This window comes from Ascaphus truei, chromosome 20 (assembly GCF_040206685.1).
Source record: "Ascaphus truei isolate aAscTru1 chromosome 20, aAscTru1.hap1, whole genome shotgun sequence".
Taxonomy (NCBI): Eukaryota; Metazoa; Chordata; class Amphibia; order Anura; family Ascaphidae; genus Ascaphus; species Ascaphus truei.
The window spans coordinates 22123219-22138237 of record NC_134502.1 but is presented as its reverse complement, the minus strand read 5'-3'; the positions used below and the strand labels follow the sequence as shown (position 1 = coordinate 22138237).

The window sequence follows — 15019 nt, the reverse complement described above, 5'->3', positions numbered from 1 at the left end:
TCCTCACTCTCCCCCCTCCTATCTCTCCCTCACTCTCTCCCTCACTCTCTCCCTCACTCTCCCCCCTCCCATCTCTCCCTCACTCTCCCTCCTCCCATCTCTCCCTCACTCTCCCTCTCCCATCTCTCTCACTCTCTCCCCTCCCATCTCCCCCTCTCTCCTCTCCCATCTCTCCCTCACTCTCTGCCACCCCCCATCTCTCCCTCACTCTCTCCCCTCCTATCTCTCCCTCACTCTCTCCACTCCCATCTCTCACTCTCCCTTACTCTCTCCCCTCCCATCTCTCCCTCACTCCTTCCCCTCCTATCTCCCCCTACCATCTCTCCCTCACTCCATCCCCTTCCCCAAAGTCAACGTCACAGCGCAAGGGGCGGCGCACTGACCAGGCGTGCTCCACAGGCAAATGCCCTGGAATAGCCGTGAGTGCACCATCCTGTCTACATGGGGGGTTAAAGAGTCCGCCCCACGTAGGAGCCAAGTGTCCTGTCACAGAGTGGGGGCAGCTCTATGCCCCAGTCTGTTTTACCAAAGACTCAGCCCAGCCACTATACCGCATTGATCCCACGCACTGCAAGGGGTATCCCACACCTGCCCCCCGGGCACTGTGCACACAATGATAAACAATGCTAGTGTAAACTCACGAGTCAAGATGGATGTCTATGTTATAGGCTAAAAGACCATCTTATTGCAGCCAAAATGGCTGACCAGTGTTGTTCTGTGTATCCCCCTGTAAGGCAGTTTATTCCCCATACATATGTAATGGAATATATTCGTATTACTCCTTAGTGTGCTGGGGATGGTAATACGCTTAGCCAGCCAGCACACAAAGGATTCTGGGACTGCTATGTAAATGTGGGCTGGGTGAGGTGCTTGGGACACTGGAGGAGTGGGGAGGGGTGTGTACTCAGGTCTGGGTGAACATGAACTCCAAACGCGGAGCCATTGTTCATCCCAGACTCGGAGATATCTATCTCTGGAGGAGGTATCAGGCAGCAACTGGAAACTGAGGCCTGGATCCTAGCCCCAGCTGACTCTGATCCCAACAGTCAGTTTGAATTGTCCACTCTCCTTAAGCCCATCTATGTGGGCTGTCCTAAAGCACTGTCACCTCCCACTTTCCTGTTTGGTCCATCACAGGCGAGCTGCCACTCTGTGATTGGCCAACGTAGCATCCGTGCTCTGATTGGTCGGCACCATGCTTTTAGATGGAGACTGGATAAACAATGTAAATCCCTGCCGATCACAGTCCTGGATTGGCCCATCACAGAGAAGCCTCCGTTTGGTGATTGGTCCGTTCGCAGCATCCACACGCTGATTGGTCAGCACCCCGTCTTCCATGCTTTTCTATGGAGATGGGGAGCCTATGTAAAGAGCTGCCCATTTCAGTTCCACAGACTATTCTGGTCATAGTGTAGTAGTGTCATCCAAGTTTTTTTTCCGGAGACACCAAAACGAGGCTCGTAGTGGAGGCGAGCTGGCTATTGGAACTTGCTATAGCTCAAATAGCATCCTTGGACTGCTATTTGCTTTTCCCAAAATAGGCGGAGAGTAGAAGCTGCCCGGGTAAGCCTTGGGAGTGGTGCCTGTCACCTAGTTGAGTTGGATTCCCCCCTTATTCCTTGTTTTGGGTGAGTTTGTACCCAGCTGTGTTTAATGTTGTTTCTGTCGAAATAAACTTGTTTTATTTAACCTCTTGGTCTGTCTGGTATCTGCGATCCCGGTGTTAAGTGCCCTGGTCTCCCGTGACAATAGGTATCATCCACTTTGCCACACTAACCATGGGAATCTCTTTTGACACCCCTGGAGAATCGTAGGTTTGTCTCATGGGTGGTCTGGTCTCCTTTTTTGGACGTGGCGAGTAAACCTTGGTTACTACTGTTACTTCCCTTTGCCTTTGTGACGGATGCTCACTACAACCTGGACTGGACCACGGGGTTGAGGTTGGGAAGATATATAACCACCGCCCTAAGCCACGGGGGTGGGTCCAGATTGCAGGGTCGTGAACGGTAGCTGGGTCAGGGCAGGAGAGTGCAGAGGGGAGCGGGTACTTGCCTATTGTCCGGGATTGGAGAGCATAGAATGGTCAATATCCGTAAGCCGTAGTCGAGGAGTAGTGAGCGTAGAATGGTCGATATCCGTAAGCCATGGTCGAGGAGTAGAGAGCGTTGAAGTCCGTTAGCAAGCCGAGGTCCAGGGAAACAAGAAGAGACAGGTCAGGTACAAACAGGGTCACAATAGGTATACGGAACAAACGGAGTCAGGTACTCAGGCTGCAAATGAGCACGGTGCAGAGAAAGGTCTATGCTCAGCAATGACCAGAGGGCTGACTGAGACTATATAGAGAGGAGAACCAATCAGGAAGGCAAGGGAGGAGTGGCTAGATGTAGGTAGAGCGATAATAGGCTGAGGCAGTGTGTAGCACAGGTGTAGCCCACCTGAGATCAGTCCAGGCAAAACTGCAGGTGCTGGTGCCTTTAAATTGTGCGCGTGAGTGACACGCGCGCCCGAGACCGGAGCGTGACGCGCCGAGGTGTGCACGAGGATGTGAACCTCCGCGCTCTCCCGGACGGCGGGGGCAGCGCGTCGATGGAGCGCGGTCTGACAGAAGAGCGGGTGATGCAGCCGTGCGGGACGCCACGACGGGACATATGAGCCGGCAGGTAGGAAGGCGCTGGGACCAGATGTGCGGTCCTGACAGCCTTTACAGTGGATCCACATGGTATGGGTGGATCATGCTCTGCTGACCCTACACTTGAGGGAAGCTCACTACGATCTAGCACTACTGCATTTTCAGTTTTGCTATCCTGTTTAGTAGGACCCACTGGGGTGAATTCATCTACTTTGGGATCCAACTCAATGATAACATCTCTTTCTCTGTCCTGAGGCCCTGCAGGTCGCATTGGGGGATACCTCTTCTGGAGGATGCCGCTCTTCCTGATCCATGATCTTCGATAGGTGCCCTAACATTCTCCACCCTTGATATCCCTAATCCCGATTGGATCAACCAACACTGTCCTGCCAACAGTGGCTTAGTGGGGTTCTCCCAGCACCCGGTCCTCGATTTAGTCGATCACTTCTCCTAGGTTGACTATATCTCAGGGCATTGCACCAACTGACCCATTGATAGAAGATGATTCCTATGCAAGTTCTACTCTGGCCTACTTCCTTTTTTTGGACCTTACTCGATATACTGGTAGTCCTTTTTCTGTTACCATAGAAGGCTCCAGTTTCCAGTGATTCACTACTTTGTGTTTACTGGATATGCCCAGATTTCGGAGAAGGACTCTATCATGCACTTGTAGCTCTTGCCCGTGCACTCTTTTGTAATAACGGCCTTTATTTCCCCTGATTTCACACAGCGGCAGACGTAGCGGCCTGTCTGTAGGCTTCTTACAACTGTTCCTTGAGCCTCTGTACATTACTGCATGAATTTGGTCGGGGATCTGCCTCCGCCACTCCAACACAGCGATCGATGCTTAATCCTAAGGAGAAAAAAAAAAGAAAGAAATATTTCAATCCGTCCGCGTTCTGAAACAAGAACAATTCTGAATGATTGCAAACCAGATAGCTCACTTCATAAAAATGATAGGTGACAATTCATATTTCAGAGGCTAAATATGTTCGCACGGCAGCCTTCAGCAATGAAATATTAATGGCACTTTTAAATGATCGAGCAATGAAATGCCATTTTATCTTTCAAGGCAGGACGGGGGAGGGATAATGGGAGAGAATATAAGCTGTTGGACGTATTAATATTAAAAAAAAAATATATATATATATACAGCTCAACCCCGTTAAAACGCGATCCGTTACAATGCGGATCCGCTTATAGCGCGATGTGAGCGTGGCTCCCAATTTTTGTATTTATGAATAGTTTACAACACGATTATTGGTATTTTAAATACTTTATTGTACAAAGCATAAAATTGTACATTATTTCTAACGCGATCCGCTTATAACGCCATGTGATTCTTTGGACCCCAAGCACAGCGTTATAAGGGGGTTGAGCTGTATATATATATATATATATATATATATATATATATCCTTATCTTATTCATGCAGGTATAAGGTATAAGGTTACATGGTCTCTGCATTATCTTAAACGCTACTTTTCTTGGGACATCCTGACAGGGTTGAATAAAAATCTAGGACTACAATATATGATCAATGTAATTAGCAGCATTTAAAATTAAAATTAATTGCACGGTAAAATGCTGATGTTTTTCACACCGTAATTCTTTCAGTCGTCTGGAACTAATTGCTCTATGCCGTACTCTTGGTTGCGTGGCTAATAGCATTTTCCCACAAGAATAAAAGGGAAGAAGTTGGGGAGAAGCTGAACCAAATATCTGATGATAAATGTTTAATGATCATCTAGACTGAACCCGTTAAACACGTCCCTGTCATTAGGTCACTTTGCCCCTACGTGGGACTGACCCTTTAACCCTTTACACACATCCCTGTCATTGGGTCACTTTGCTCCTACGTGGGTCTGACCCTTTAACCCATTAAACACGCCCCTGTCATTAGGTCACTTTGCCCCTACGTGGGTCTGACCCTTTAACCCATTACACACGTCCCTGTCATTAGGTCACTTTGCCCCTACGTGGATCTGACCCTTTAACCCATTAAACATGCCCCTGTCATTAGGTCACTTTGCCCCTACGTGGGTCTGACCCTTTAACCCATTACACACGTCCCTGTCATTAGGTCACTTTGCCCCTACGTGGGTCTGACCCTTTAACCCATTAAACACGTCCCTGTCATTAGGTCACAGAAAGAAGTGAGAAAAAGAGATCATTATAATGACAAAGAAGATCCGATAAATTCCACTAAGTAAAAAAAGAAAATCCTTGTTCTTTCTATTTCTTCCTTTTTGGGGGACCAAAGAAAAATCAATTGGGCTTCTCCTGTGCCCACATTCTGGCCTTTGCAACAACGTTTTAATGCTGCCGTCCAGGCTGCCGTTTTATTTATTAATTTTCCCCCTTTAATACAGTATGCACATCAATACAATCCCAACAATGATAAGCAATTAGCTAAATTGTCGATCAATCCGTTCTCCTGTGATCGATCGGCAAAGATTCGGCTCGGGGGTAATGGCCGTCAGTGCAGCAGAAGAGGACCAAAGATGCAAAGTGCTGTGGGGAAGATCATGTGACCAGGCAGTCACTAGATACAATTGGTGCACTGCTAGAGAGAGGGCAAAAGGGGTGTGCCAGAGCCTGTCTCAGAAGAGGAAGGGGATGTGACTTTGTAAATGGTTGCTATAGGAACATAAAATGCTTGTTACACTATAATACATTAAAAATGTCTTTCAGAGTGGTTTAAAAAAAATGCAACAAGTATTTTCGCATAGTACAGAACGGATTTATTTAAAAAAAAAACACGTAGAAAATTGCTTGGTCTGCAGCTTTAAACATGTTATTGTCTCGAGCTCAGTACCCTCCGTCTCAGGAAAGATTGTGACACACAGCAGATAAGTTGATTAGTAGGAAGCTGAGAGTTTGCTTCATACGCTCACGTCAAATCAGATAGAAAGGGAAGTCGGCGTGATCGTCCCCCCAGAGTTTGTGTGGCAGAGACTCGTTTCTAAGAAGAGCTGGCGATCAAGCTCATGACAGGAGCCGGATAGAGGTAAAGGACTATATGAAAGTGTGTGCTGTCGATCTATTATATATATATATATACACACACACACACATATATATATATATATATATATACTAGATACAATTGGTGCACTTCTAAAGAGAGGGCAGGGCTCAAAAAGGGGCGTGTGCCAGAGTCTGTATGCTCATCTGCATGTCTTAGGCAGGTCTGCAACCCCGCCTTTCCCCATTATTTTGCTTCAAAAACCATTTTAACATGGTTCCCTATAGGCTTAAGCTTGCTATATATATATATAGACACACACACACACACACACACACACACACACACACACACACACACACACACACACACACACACACACACACACACACACACACACACACACGTTCTTCAGTGTTAGGTGATATACCTTTTTTATTGGACTAACAATTTATGTCATAGGACAAGCTTTCGAGAGTTCTCCTCTCTTCCTCAGGTCAAGCAATACTGATATACTGCACAAAGGATTCTATGGCTTAAACAGTGTAGAGAAAAAAAAAACCAACAGATATGTACTGTAGATAAGGTAGGGTGCTAAAAGTGTTTGAAGCCACCAGGGGACGGTGACAAGGAAAGGTGGGGAGGGGGAGGGATGTTGGGGGGGGGGGGGGGGGGAAGAAAGTGTGGATAAGAATGGAGGCAAGCAGGATAATTACAAACAATTTTGATAGGGTGTGAGAAAACCCATGTCCGCATTAAGTCCTTTGGTTTTTGTGTCAAAGAGTCTGTCACGATTGTGCTCGCCACAAACCGGGACCGGACCGCGGGGCTGAGGCTGGGTTATGAAATCACCGACCTTAGACCGCGCAGACTGGTCCGGAGTGCGCAGTTCATAGTCAAACAGGCCGGGTTCAGGACTGGAGATAACAGCATAGTCGTTGGACGAGCCAGAGTCGGGGTAGGAGATAATCGGGTAGTCGTAGTCCAAGCAGGGAGTCGGCAACAGGAAATCAAGCCGGTCTTTTTGCTGCAGCGCAATCGCTGCAGGTCGGGAACGAGGTTTGCGCGAGTGGCGCCCACGACCCATGGCTCCGGTCTAGGAGAGGGAAGACTGACCGCAATGGGCACACCGCCAGGCAGCACTAGTAACCCCGTGTACAGCGCAAAGGAAAGCAGGTCTCTAAGAACCAGGAACTCAGGAACTCAGCGTAGCAGAAGCAGGCCCAGAGGAAACTGGACGAGTACAACGAACTGGAACAAAAACAGAGAGATACGTAACGAGAGAACAAGCCAGGGCTTGTGGCAGAAACACAGGTAACATCCCATAAGGATCTATGCTCGGCCAGGAAGTGAAGGCAAAGCAGGATATTTAAAGCGACAGTGACCAATCCGGACGAGGGGCATGGCGGAGGCGTGTCGAGGAGCTGCTCGTGAGTGGCTGAGAGACCAGGAAGTAGTGGAGCACAGCTGAGAGTCTGTAACACCAGTGCCAGAATCCAAGATGGCGACGGCAGAGTTCAAGGTATGCACTGGGCGGCGGCGGCATGGGTAGCGACGGGGGGCAGGGGCAGCAGCCGCTGCAGTACTGGTAGTGGGTAAGGAGGGGTCACGCCGCAAGGGACGTGGCCCCCGATTCCTTACAGAGTCTTATCATTCTGAGTTCAAATGTTTTCCGTTCTTGGGTGCGTTTAAACATTCCATTGAGGATTTTGATTTTTAAAAAATATATATATAATCAAAAAATAAATAGATGATACCGTTCTGTGGCTAACGAAATGTACTGATACCTCTATATATATATATACACACACACACACACACACACACACACACACACACACACACACACACACACACACACACACACACACACACACACACACACACACGTTCTTCAGTATTAGGTGATATACCTTTTTATATATCACTCTCTCTCTCTATGTGTGTAGGGTTGGCACATTTAAGTTTTTAAACTATGGGATGACGCACCACAACACACACACACACACCCGCACGACAACTCACACACGACTCCCCCTCACCACAACACACACACACAACCCCCGCATCACAACACACACAACTCCCCGCACCCCAACTCACACACAACAACTTGCCCCACAACACACACAAACACCCTAGCACCACAGCACACACAACCCCCGCATCACAACACACACCACAACTCACACACAACCACTTGCACAAACAACTCACACACAACCCCTCACCACAACACACACACAACCTCTCGCACCACAACACACACACAACCCCTCGCACCACAACCCGCACACAACAACACACACCACAACACACAACTCCCCGCACCACAACTTATACACAAACCCCCCATCACAACCAATATACAATCCCCTCCACCACAACACACAATCCCCTGCACCACAACCGACATCCAATTCCCCCCACCACAACACACACGGACACACACTCTCTCCCATAGAGCCACAGACATACACACTTTTACCTTGGGGAAGGGGAGGGGGTGGGGTGCTGAGTCAATCCCGTGGGGCAGGCATGGAAGTTGGGCCCATCTTCCGGGCGGACCCGACGTCCGGCGCTGACCGGCTTGGTGTGAAGGCCGTATCGCAGCTAGTGAGAGCTGGGGCCCACCAGCCAACAGAAGCCCAGCAACCAGACTCATGGAAGGTCAGGACCAAATTCCAGCCCTGACCAGCCGGGGCCCCCCATAACCGCCGTGGACCAGGACAGCTGTCCAAGCTCTCCCACCCAACAACACAGGACAATAATGTGTCCAATAGGGGACAGTAATGAGGCAATAACAGAGCTTTCAGGGGACAGTTCCATGAAAAAGGGGCAATCCGTATATGCGTGATATCAGGCAACCCTAGGTGTGTGCATGTGTATATATACACAGTACATATATATATATATATATATATATATATATATATATATCCACAGTGTTCGACAAATCAATTCACCTACAGGCCCGTAGCGACTGGATTTGACCCCGTGGCGACCTCCTCATGGCCGTCCCAAGCAGGGTGGGATTGGGGGCGGGACTAGGTGGCGAGTAGATTTTTTGGTTCGCGGCGAGTAGATTTTTGGGTTATTTGTCAACCACTGTATATATATATATATATATATATATATATATATATATATATATATATTGTGACAGAAACCAGGGGATGGTAATAAATTCCATATATAGGGCTCCCAGGATACTGAACAGTTTCTATCCTGTCTGGCCTGGGAGTGCAGCCTTATAATACATGCACTCCATCCCACAGTTTTGGGCAAGCGCTGGAACTGAGGGATTTCTGTCACCTGTCATGCTAATTAGAAATCAGGTATGTAAGACTGATTTCCTGTTTGCTCTTCTCTCTTCTCCAGAGCCTGGAAGGCTGCTGAACACAGTGGGGAGAAGCCCCTTCCCCACACAGGTTCAATTGTTCTGTTCATTTGGCTAACTCTGCAAAAGTACCTTGTTTTGTTGTTGGAAAGTGGAAAAGCCACTTCCACCCTGAGTTAGGGAAATCTAAGTTAAGTTATCGCTCAGGTGAGCAGCTTTTGTTTTGATGTGTTTTGTTGTATGCACTGTGGCAGTCTCAGTGCCTGGGACTGAATAAACCAGGCACAGCCTGTTTAAAGGAACAGTACATGACGCCTCCTCATTTAACCTACCCCAAAAGACCGTGTTCTAACCGTCCCGGACAAGCAGCGGAGCCCCGGAGTAAGCTGTTTGTCACAATATATATATATATATACTAGCTGATATACCCGGCGTTGCCCGTGATATAATGTTCTGCCTCCCCCATCCTCCCTCTCAACTCCCTTTCCCCCCCCCGTCTTCACAGCTGTTCAGGCTTCCCCCCTTCTCTCCTGACTCCCTTCCCCCCCCTCTCTGACTCCCTCTCTCCCCCCCCTCTCTCCTGACTCTCTCCCCCACCCTCTCTCCTGACTCCCCCCTCTCTCTCCTGACTCCCCCCCACTCTCTCCTGACTAACTCCCCCCCCCCTCTCTCCTGACTGAATACCATCCCCCTCCTGTCCGCTGTGCGCCGCCATCTTACCGGGGGCAGCTGCAGGAGGAAGGAGGTCCTTCCGGAGGCTACCTGCCCACTGCCTGTCCCCCCGCCGGGGAGGGAGGGAAGTGAGCGTTGGCGGCTGGGGAGGAGGGCCGCGCTGCGCTTCCCCTCCGTCCGGGAGCCGGTGGGGGGGAGGGAGAGGGGGAGAGAGAGAGTGAGCCGGGTGACGTCATAGAGCCACCAATCTGATTGGCCAGAGGCTGAGGACCAATCAGATTCACCGCAGCTAGTACCAACCTTTCGATTTTATATATTAAGATATATATATATATGCAACAAAGGAAAGGGTTCTTTACAGTAAGGGCAGTTAAAATGTGGAATTCATTACCCATGATGTGATGGCAGATACAATAGATTTATTTAAAAAAAGGCTGGACATCTTTTTAGAAAGGAAAGGTATACCGGGATATACCAAATAAGTAAACATGGGAAGGATGTTGATCCAGGGATTAATCCGATTGCCAATATTGGGAGTCAGGAAGGAATTTATTTTTCCCCTTATCAGATATCATTGGATGATATGACACTGGGGGTTTTTTGTTTGCCTTCCTCTGGATCAATAAGGAAGTATAGATATAGGATAAACTATATGTTGTCTAAATTTAGCATAGGTTGAACTTGATGTACGTACGTCTTTTTTCAACCTTATCTACTATGTAACTATGTAACTATGAATCAGAGTTTTCCTGGGATAAGGTCTCTGTTTTATCTTTAGGTTTCACAGACTTGTTCTGGGATCTACTTTCTCTCCCACTTCTTTTTGGCGTTTCCAAACGTATCTTTTCTTGAGAGCTTTTAATGTGCCTCTTAGGCTGCGCTTATAGCGCCTGGCGATGGTGACGTGACGTCGCTCTGAAACAAATACATTGACTCCGTCGCAAGCGCTTACAGCAAGTTCGACGGCAACGGAGCGACGGAGCGACCAAAAATGTTGAAGCCGGGTAAATTTGATTTTTTTAGAGACAGTCGCCACATGTGACTGTCTCTAAACCAATCAAATTGTGCGGCCCGCCCCCTTAGTGATGTCACTGGCCTTGTCGCCAGCGACGTCGCTAAAAACCTAATTGCAACTTTCGCTAATGGAGACGGCGACGGGTGACGTCATCGGTCGCGTCGCCGTCGCCAGCACTATAAGCGCGGCCTTACTTGGGTTCTTGCTTCTTATTCCACAACATGAATCAGCGCTTGCTCAGCATTTTGCTCTGCGCCCCACTCTGCACCCTGCTCGGCACTTTGCTCTGCACCCTGCTCAGCACTGTAGGTTAGCATTTCAATTGTTTTCAAAAGGGAACGTTTCTGTTTGACTGGAACCCCTGTTATTTTAGCAATCTCAACCTCCAACCGGGTTAATTCAACATGCAGACGATGTATTTTCTTCTTGTGCACCTCTCTCAGAAGCACGACATTTCTGTAATTTAATGTTTTCTTCTTCTTCTTCTTCTTCTTCTTCTTCTTCTTCTTCTTCTTCTTCTAACTCTGCCTTCTTACTGTTGTACCTCTGCAATAAAGCTCGTTTCTCTTCTTCTTAAGCAGATTCTGTTGTTCTGCTCCTTCCTTTCTCTCCAAACTCTCCTGTACCTTGCATTCAGCCTCACCAAGGCCTACACCGCTGCTGCAGCCTGCAGCCTCTCCTACTTCCATCTCCACCTCACAGCCACCAACCCCTGGGTCTAAGGCCATCCTGGCTCCCCTGCAGGAGCTCACCTGCAGCCCATCCTGAGTCCTTGAGGAGTTATAGGGAGAGGTTATATGGGGCAATATGAGAAGATATGAGAAGATATAGGGAAGGGTTAGGAGTAAAAGTTAGGAGTTTCTTTTAATATAATAAATAATATAAATTATTAAATAGTTTCAATATGATACGCAGATAGTACCTTTTTGTTGCAAGAAAACGTATTTACTGTATTCTTATAAAAGGGAAGTAGTAACAAGGTTCATAATTTCTCTGGAAATTATTGCATGTTCTGTTGAAATGCATTCTCAGATAAACAGCATCAAGTGATGGTAAAGTGAATGTACTTAGTCATGTAAGACTGTACGGAACGTGCTATTTTTAAGATTTCTCATGATTAACAATAAATGTATTTGTACTGTAATAGGAGGAGTTATAGGGAGCGGTTATATGGGGCAATAGGATGAGTTATAGGGAGAGGTTATATGGGGTAATAGGAGGAGTCTTAGGGAGGGGTTATATGGGGTAATAGGAGGAGTTATAGGGAGGGGTTATATGGGGCAATAGGAGGAGTTATAGGGAGGGGTTATATGGAGTAATAGGAGGAGTTATAGGGAGCAGTTACAGTATATGGGGCAATAGGATGAATTATAGGGAGAGGTTATATGGGGTAATAGGAGGAGTTTTAGGGAGAGGTTATATGGGGTAATAGGAGGAGTTATAGGGAGAGGTTATATGGGGTAATAGGAGGAGTCTTAGGGAGGGGTTATATGGGGTAATAGGAGGAGTTATAGGGAGGGGTTATATGGGGCAATAGGAGGAGTTATAGGGAGGGGTTATATGGAGTAATAGGAGGAGTTATAGGGAGCAGTTACAGTATATGGGGCAATAGGATGAATTATAGGGAGAGGTTATATGGGGTAATAGGAGGAGTTTTAGGGAGAGGTTATATGGGGTAATAGGAGGAGTTATAGGGAGGGGTTATATGGGGCAATAGGAGGAGTTATAGGGAGGGGTTATATGGGGTAATAGGAGGAGTTAAAGGCAGGGGTTATATGGAGCAATAGGAGGAGTTATAGGGAGCAGTTACAGTATATGGGGCAATAGGATGAATTATAGGGAGAGGTTATATGGGGTAATAGGAGGAGTTTTAGGGAGAGGTTATATGGGGTAATAGGAGGAGTTATAGGGAGAGGTTATATGGGGTAATAGGAGGAGTCTTAGGGAGGGGTAATAGGAGGAGTTATAGGGAGGGGTTATATGGAGCAATAGGAGGAGTTATAGGGAGGGGTTATATGGAGTAATAGGAGGAGTTATAGGGAGCAGTTACAGTATATGGGGCAATAGGATGAATTATAGGGAGAGGTTATATGGGGTAATAGGAGGAGTTTTAGGGAGAGGTTATATGGGGTAATAGGAGGAGTTATAGGGAGGGGTTATATGGGGCAATAGGAGGAGTTATAGGGAGGGGTTATATGGGGTAATAGGAGGAGTTAAAGGCAGGGGTTATATGGAGCAATAGGAGGAGTTATAGGGAGCGGTTATATGGGGCAATAGGAGGAGTTATAGGGAGCGGTTATATGGGGCAATAGGAGGAGTTATAGGGAGGGGTTATATGGAGTAATAGGAGGAGTTATAGGGAGGGGTTATATGGGGCAATAGGAGGAGTTATAGGGGGGGTTATATGGAGTAATATGAGGAGTTATAGGGAGCGGTTATATGGGTCGATAGGACGAGTTATAGGGAGGGGTTATATGGGTCGATAGGACGAGTTATAGGGAGGGGTTATATGGGGTGATAGGATGAGTTATAGGGAGGGGTTATATGGGGTGATAGGACGAGTTATAGGGAGAGATTTGTGACCATATGTATGCATACAACAAGAGACAAAAGGTCCCCAATGCAACATGACAAATCATTTAGTTCATTAATATGTGTTTTGTCCATATTCTGTCTTGCTAAATATGGGTCATTCAGTTCAATACTTTGGCCAGCATATTTTAAACCCACTGTACAACCCCATTTCAGTAGGTCCTACAGTACACTACCAAATTATACTGTCTTACGTATTTCATCCACTGCATTGAGAGAAGAGGGGAAGACCAAACGCTGCAGCCAACAGCTGCAATCACGGCGCAGATGCAGTGTGGGGACCAAACACGGCGCGAGGGCTCTTCTGTGTTATCCAATCCGGGCTGGGGGTGTGACGGTTCAGCCAGGAAGGCCCCCAGGGGCGGGCTGAAGTGAGAGAGGGGGGTTACAAACCGTCCAATCAGCACAGCGGCAAAGGGGGCTCATACCCAGCCACTGTTCACCTGGCCGGCTGGATATCTCCTGCAGAGATAGGAGCCTCAGTGTCTGGGGACAGACAAGGGCTCAGCTTTCCAGACCAACGTCTCCCCGACACGAGGGCTGCCCATCCCCACTCTCCCTTTGTCCACCGTACTGCAACCCCCTCCTCCCCCCTTCTCGACTAGCGAGAACCCGGCTCCCTCGGCTGGGTAAGTGTATTACTAACCTAGCGCCCCAAGGGAACAAGGAAATACAGTCAAAAACAGAAAGGCCAGCGCATCATACGAAATGACACGACATATAGTGCAATACCTCAGTGCTCATCTGCTCATAAAAAAGGGTCATTTAGTTAAACCCTTTGGCCAAAATGTTATAAGCCCACAGCCACTTCATGGCACGACCAGTATGCAGGTCCTAACCCTACCCGGCACAACTCTCATGCGCCTCTCTTTTCTGCTGGAGGGAGAAAGACCGCACTGGGTCTGTGATGCACAGGATCATGATGAAATACAGGGCCCCAAACATTACATTACATACAGAATACAGCCGTACAGGGAAGAAAGGATTACAGAGATACAGAGTAACACACAGGGGTTTGTGGTCAGATAAGCCACATAAGAAGGATCTACAGGGGAAATCATGCAGGTCCATCCACACCGATAGGGGCAATGTCTCTGCTTAACCTTTAATATGCCGGCCATGTTACCCCGACCATCACAAAGACTTCTTTTAAGATTCATGCATACTGTATTAGAAAATTATCTCTCTCAATAAAAACAAAAGCACAGGCGCCATTATAAACACAAGTAGCAATATGTGCTGTATTTCTATTGGTTGGTTGAATGTCGCCCTAATCTTGTGCATTACAGCTCCCCTTGCTTCTTCTTGACGTCGGATATAATCTACGATCGAGCGCGAGCTCTTCTGCCAAGATGAAGACATGCGGCGGGTCAGCGATTGTGTGTTACATAGCCGTGCATGTCTTGTCTACGTGTAAAGAGACTCGAGGTTTGAACGTCGTCTTTTTTTGACTTACTGTGAATACGAATAACCATTGTGAGCACAGTCACGGGTCAAAGGGAAGTCCGCGACCCTGACTTTCCCCATTATCTCTTAGCATACGGTGCTTCCGCTGCAGCAAAGGATGCTGGGAAATGACATGCAAATGAGCACACAGTGTCACCTTTTGCTTCTTACCATTATAACACGGATCCCTATAAGCGTACTGTATGCCTGCTGCAGTACACAGCTTTTTCAACACTGCCTAGGTTAAAGAAGTGCAGAGCCAGTATACCTGCTCACAGACAGCTATTTCCACCTTTCGGGTCTCATCAGTTTGAGGCTGGTTACGCTGCAATGTGGCGCTGGGTTAAGTTGCAACC

At 47.6% G+C, this 15019-nt stretch overlaps 1 protein-coding gene across 2 annotated transcripts in view; it reads left to right on the top strand.

Moving 5' to 3' along the window:
* The first annotated feature begins 5536 nt into the window (after positions 1–5536).
* LOC142471389 (cytokine receptor common subunit beta-like) overlaps positions 5537–15019 on the top strand; it is a 48789-nt gene continuing 39306 nt past the window's right edge. For both annotated transcript variants that reach the window (XM_075578194.1, XM_075578195.1), the window contains exons 1-2: positions 5537–5640; positions 14507–14645. In XM_075578194.1, the coding sequence (XP_075434309.1) occupies positions 14570–14645 (76 nt within the window). In that variant the 5' untranslated portion in view covers positions 5537–5640; positions 14507–14569. The remainder of the gene's footprint in view (positions 5641–14506; positions 14646–15019) is intronic.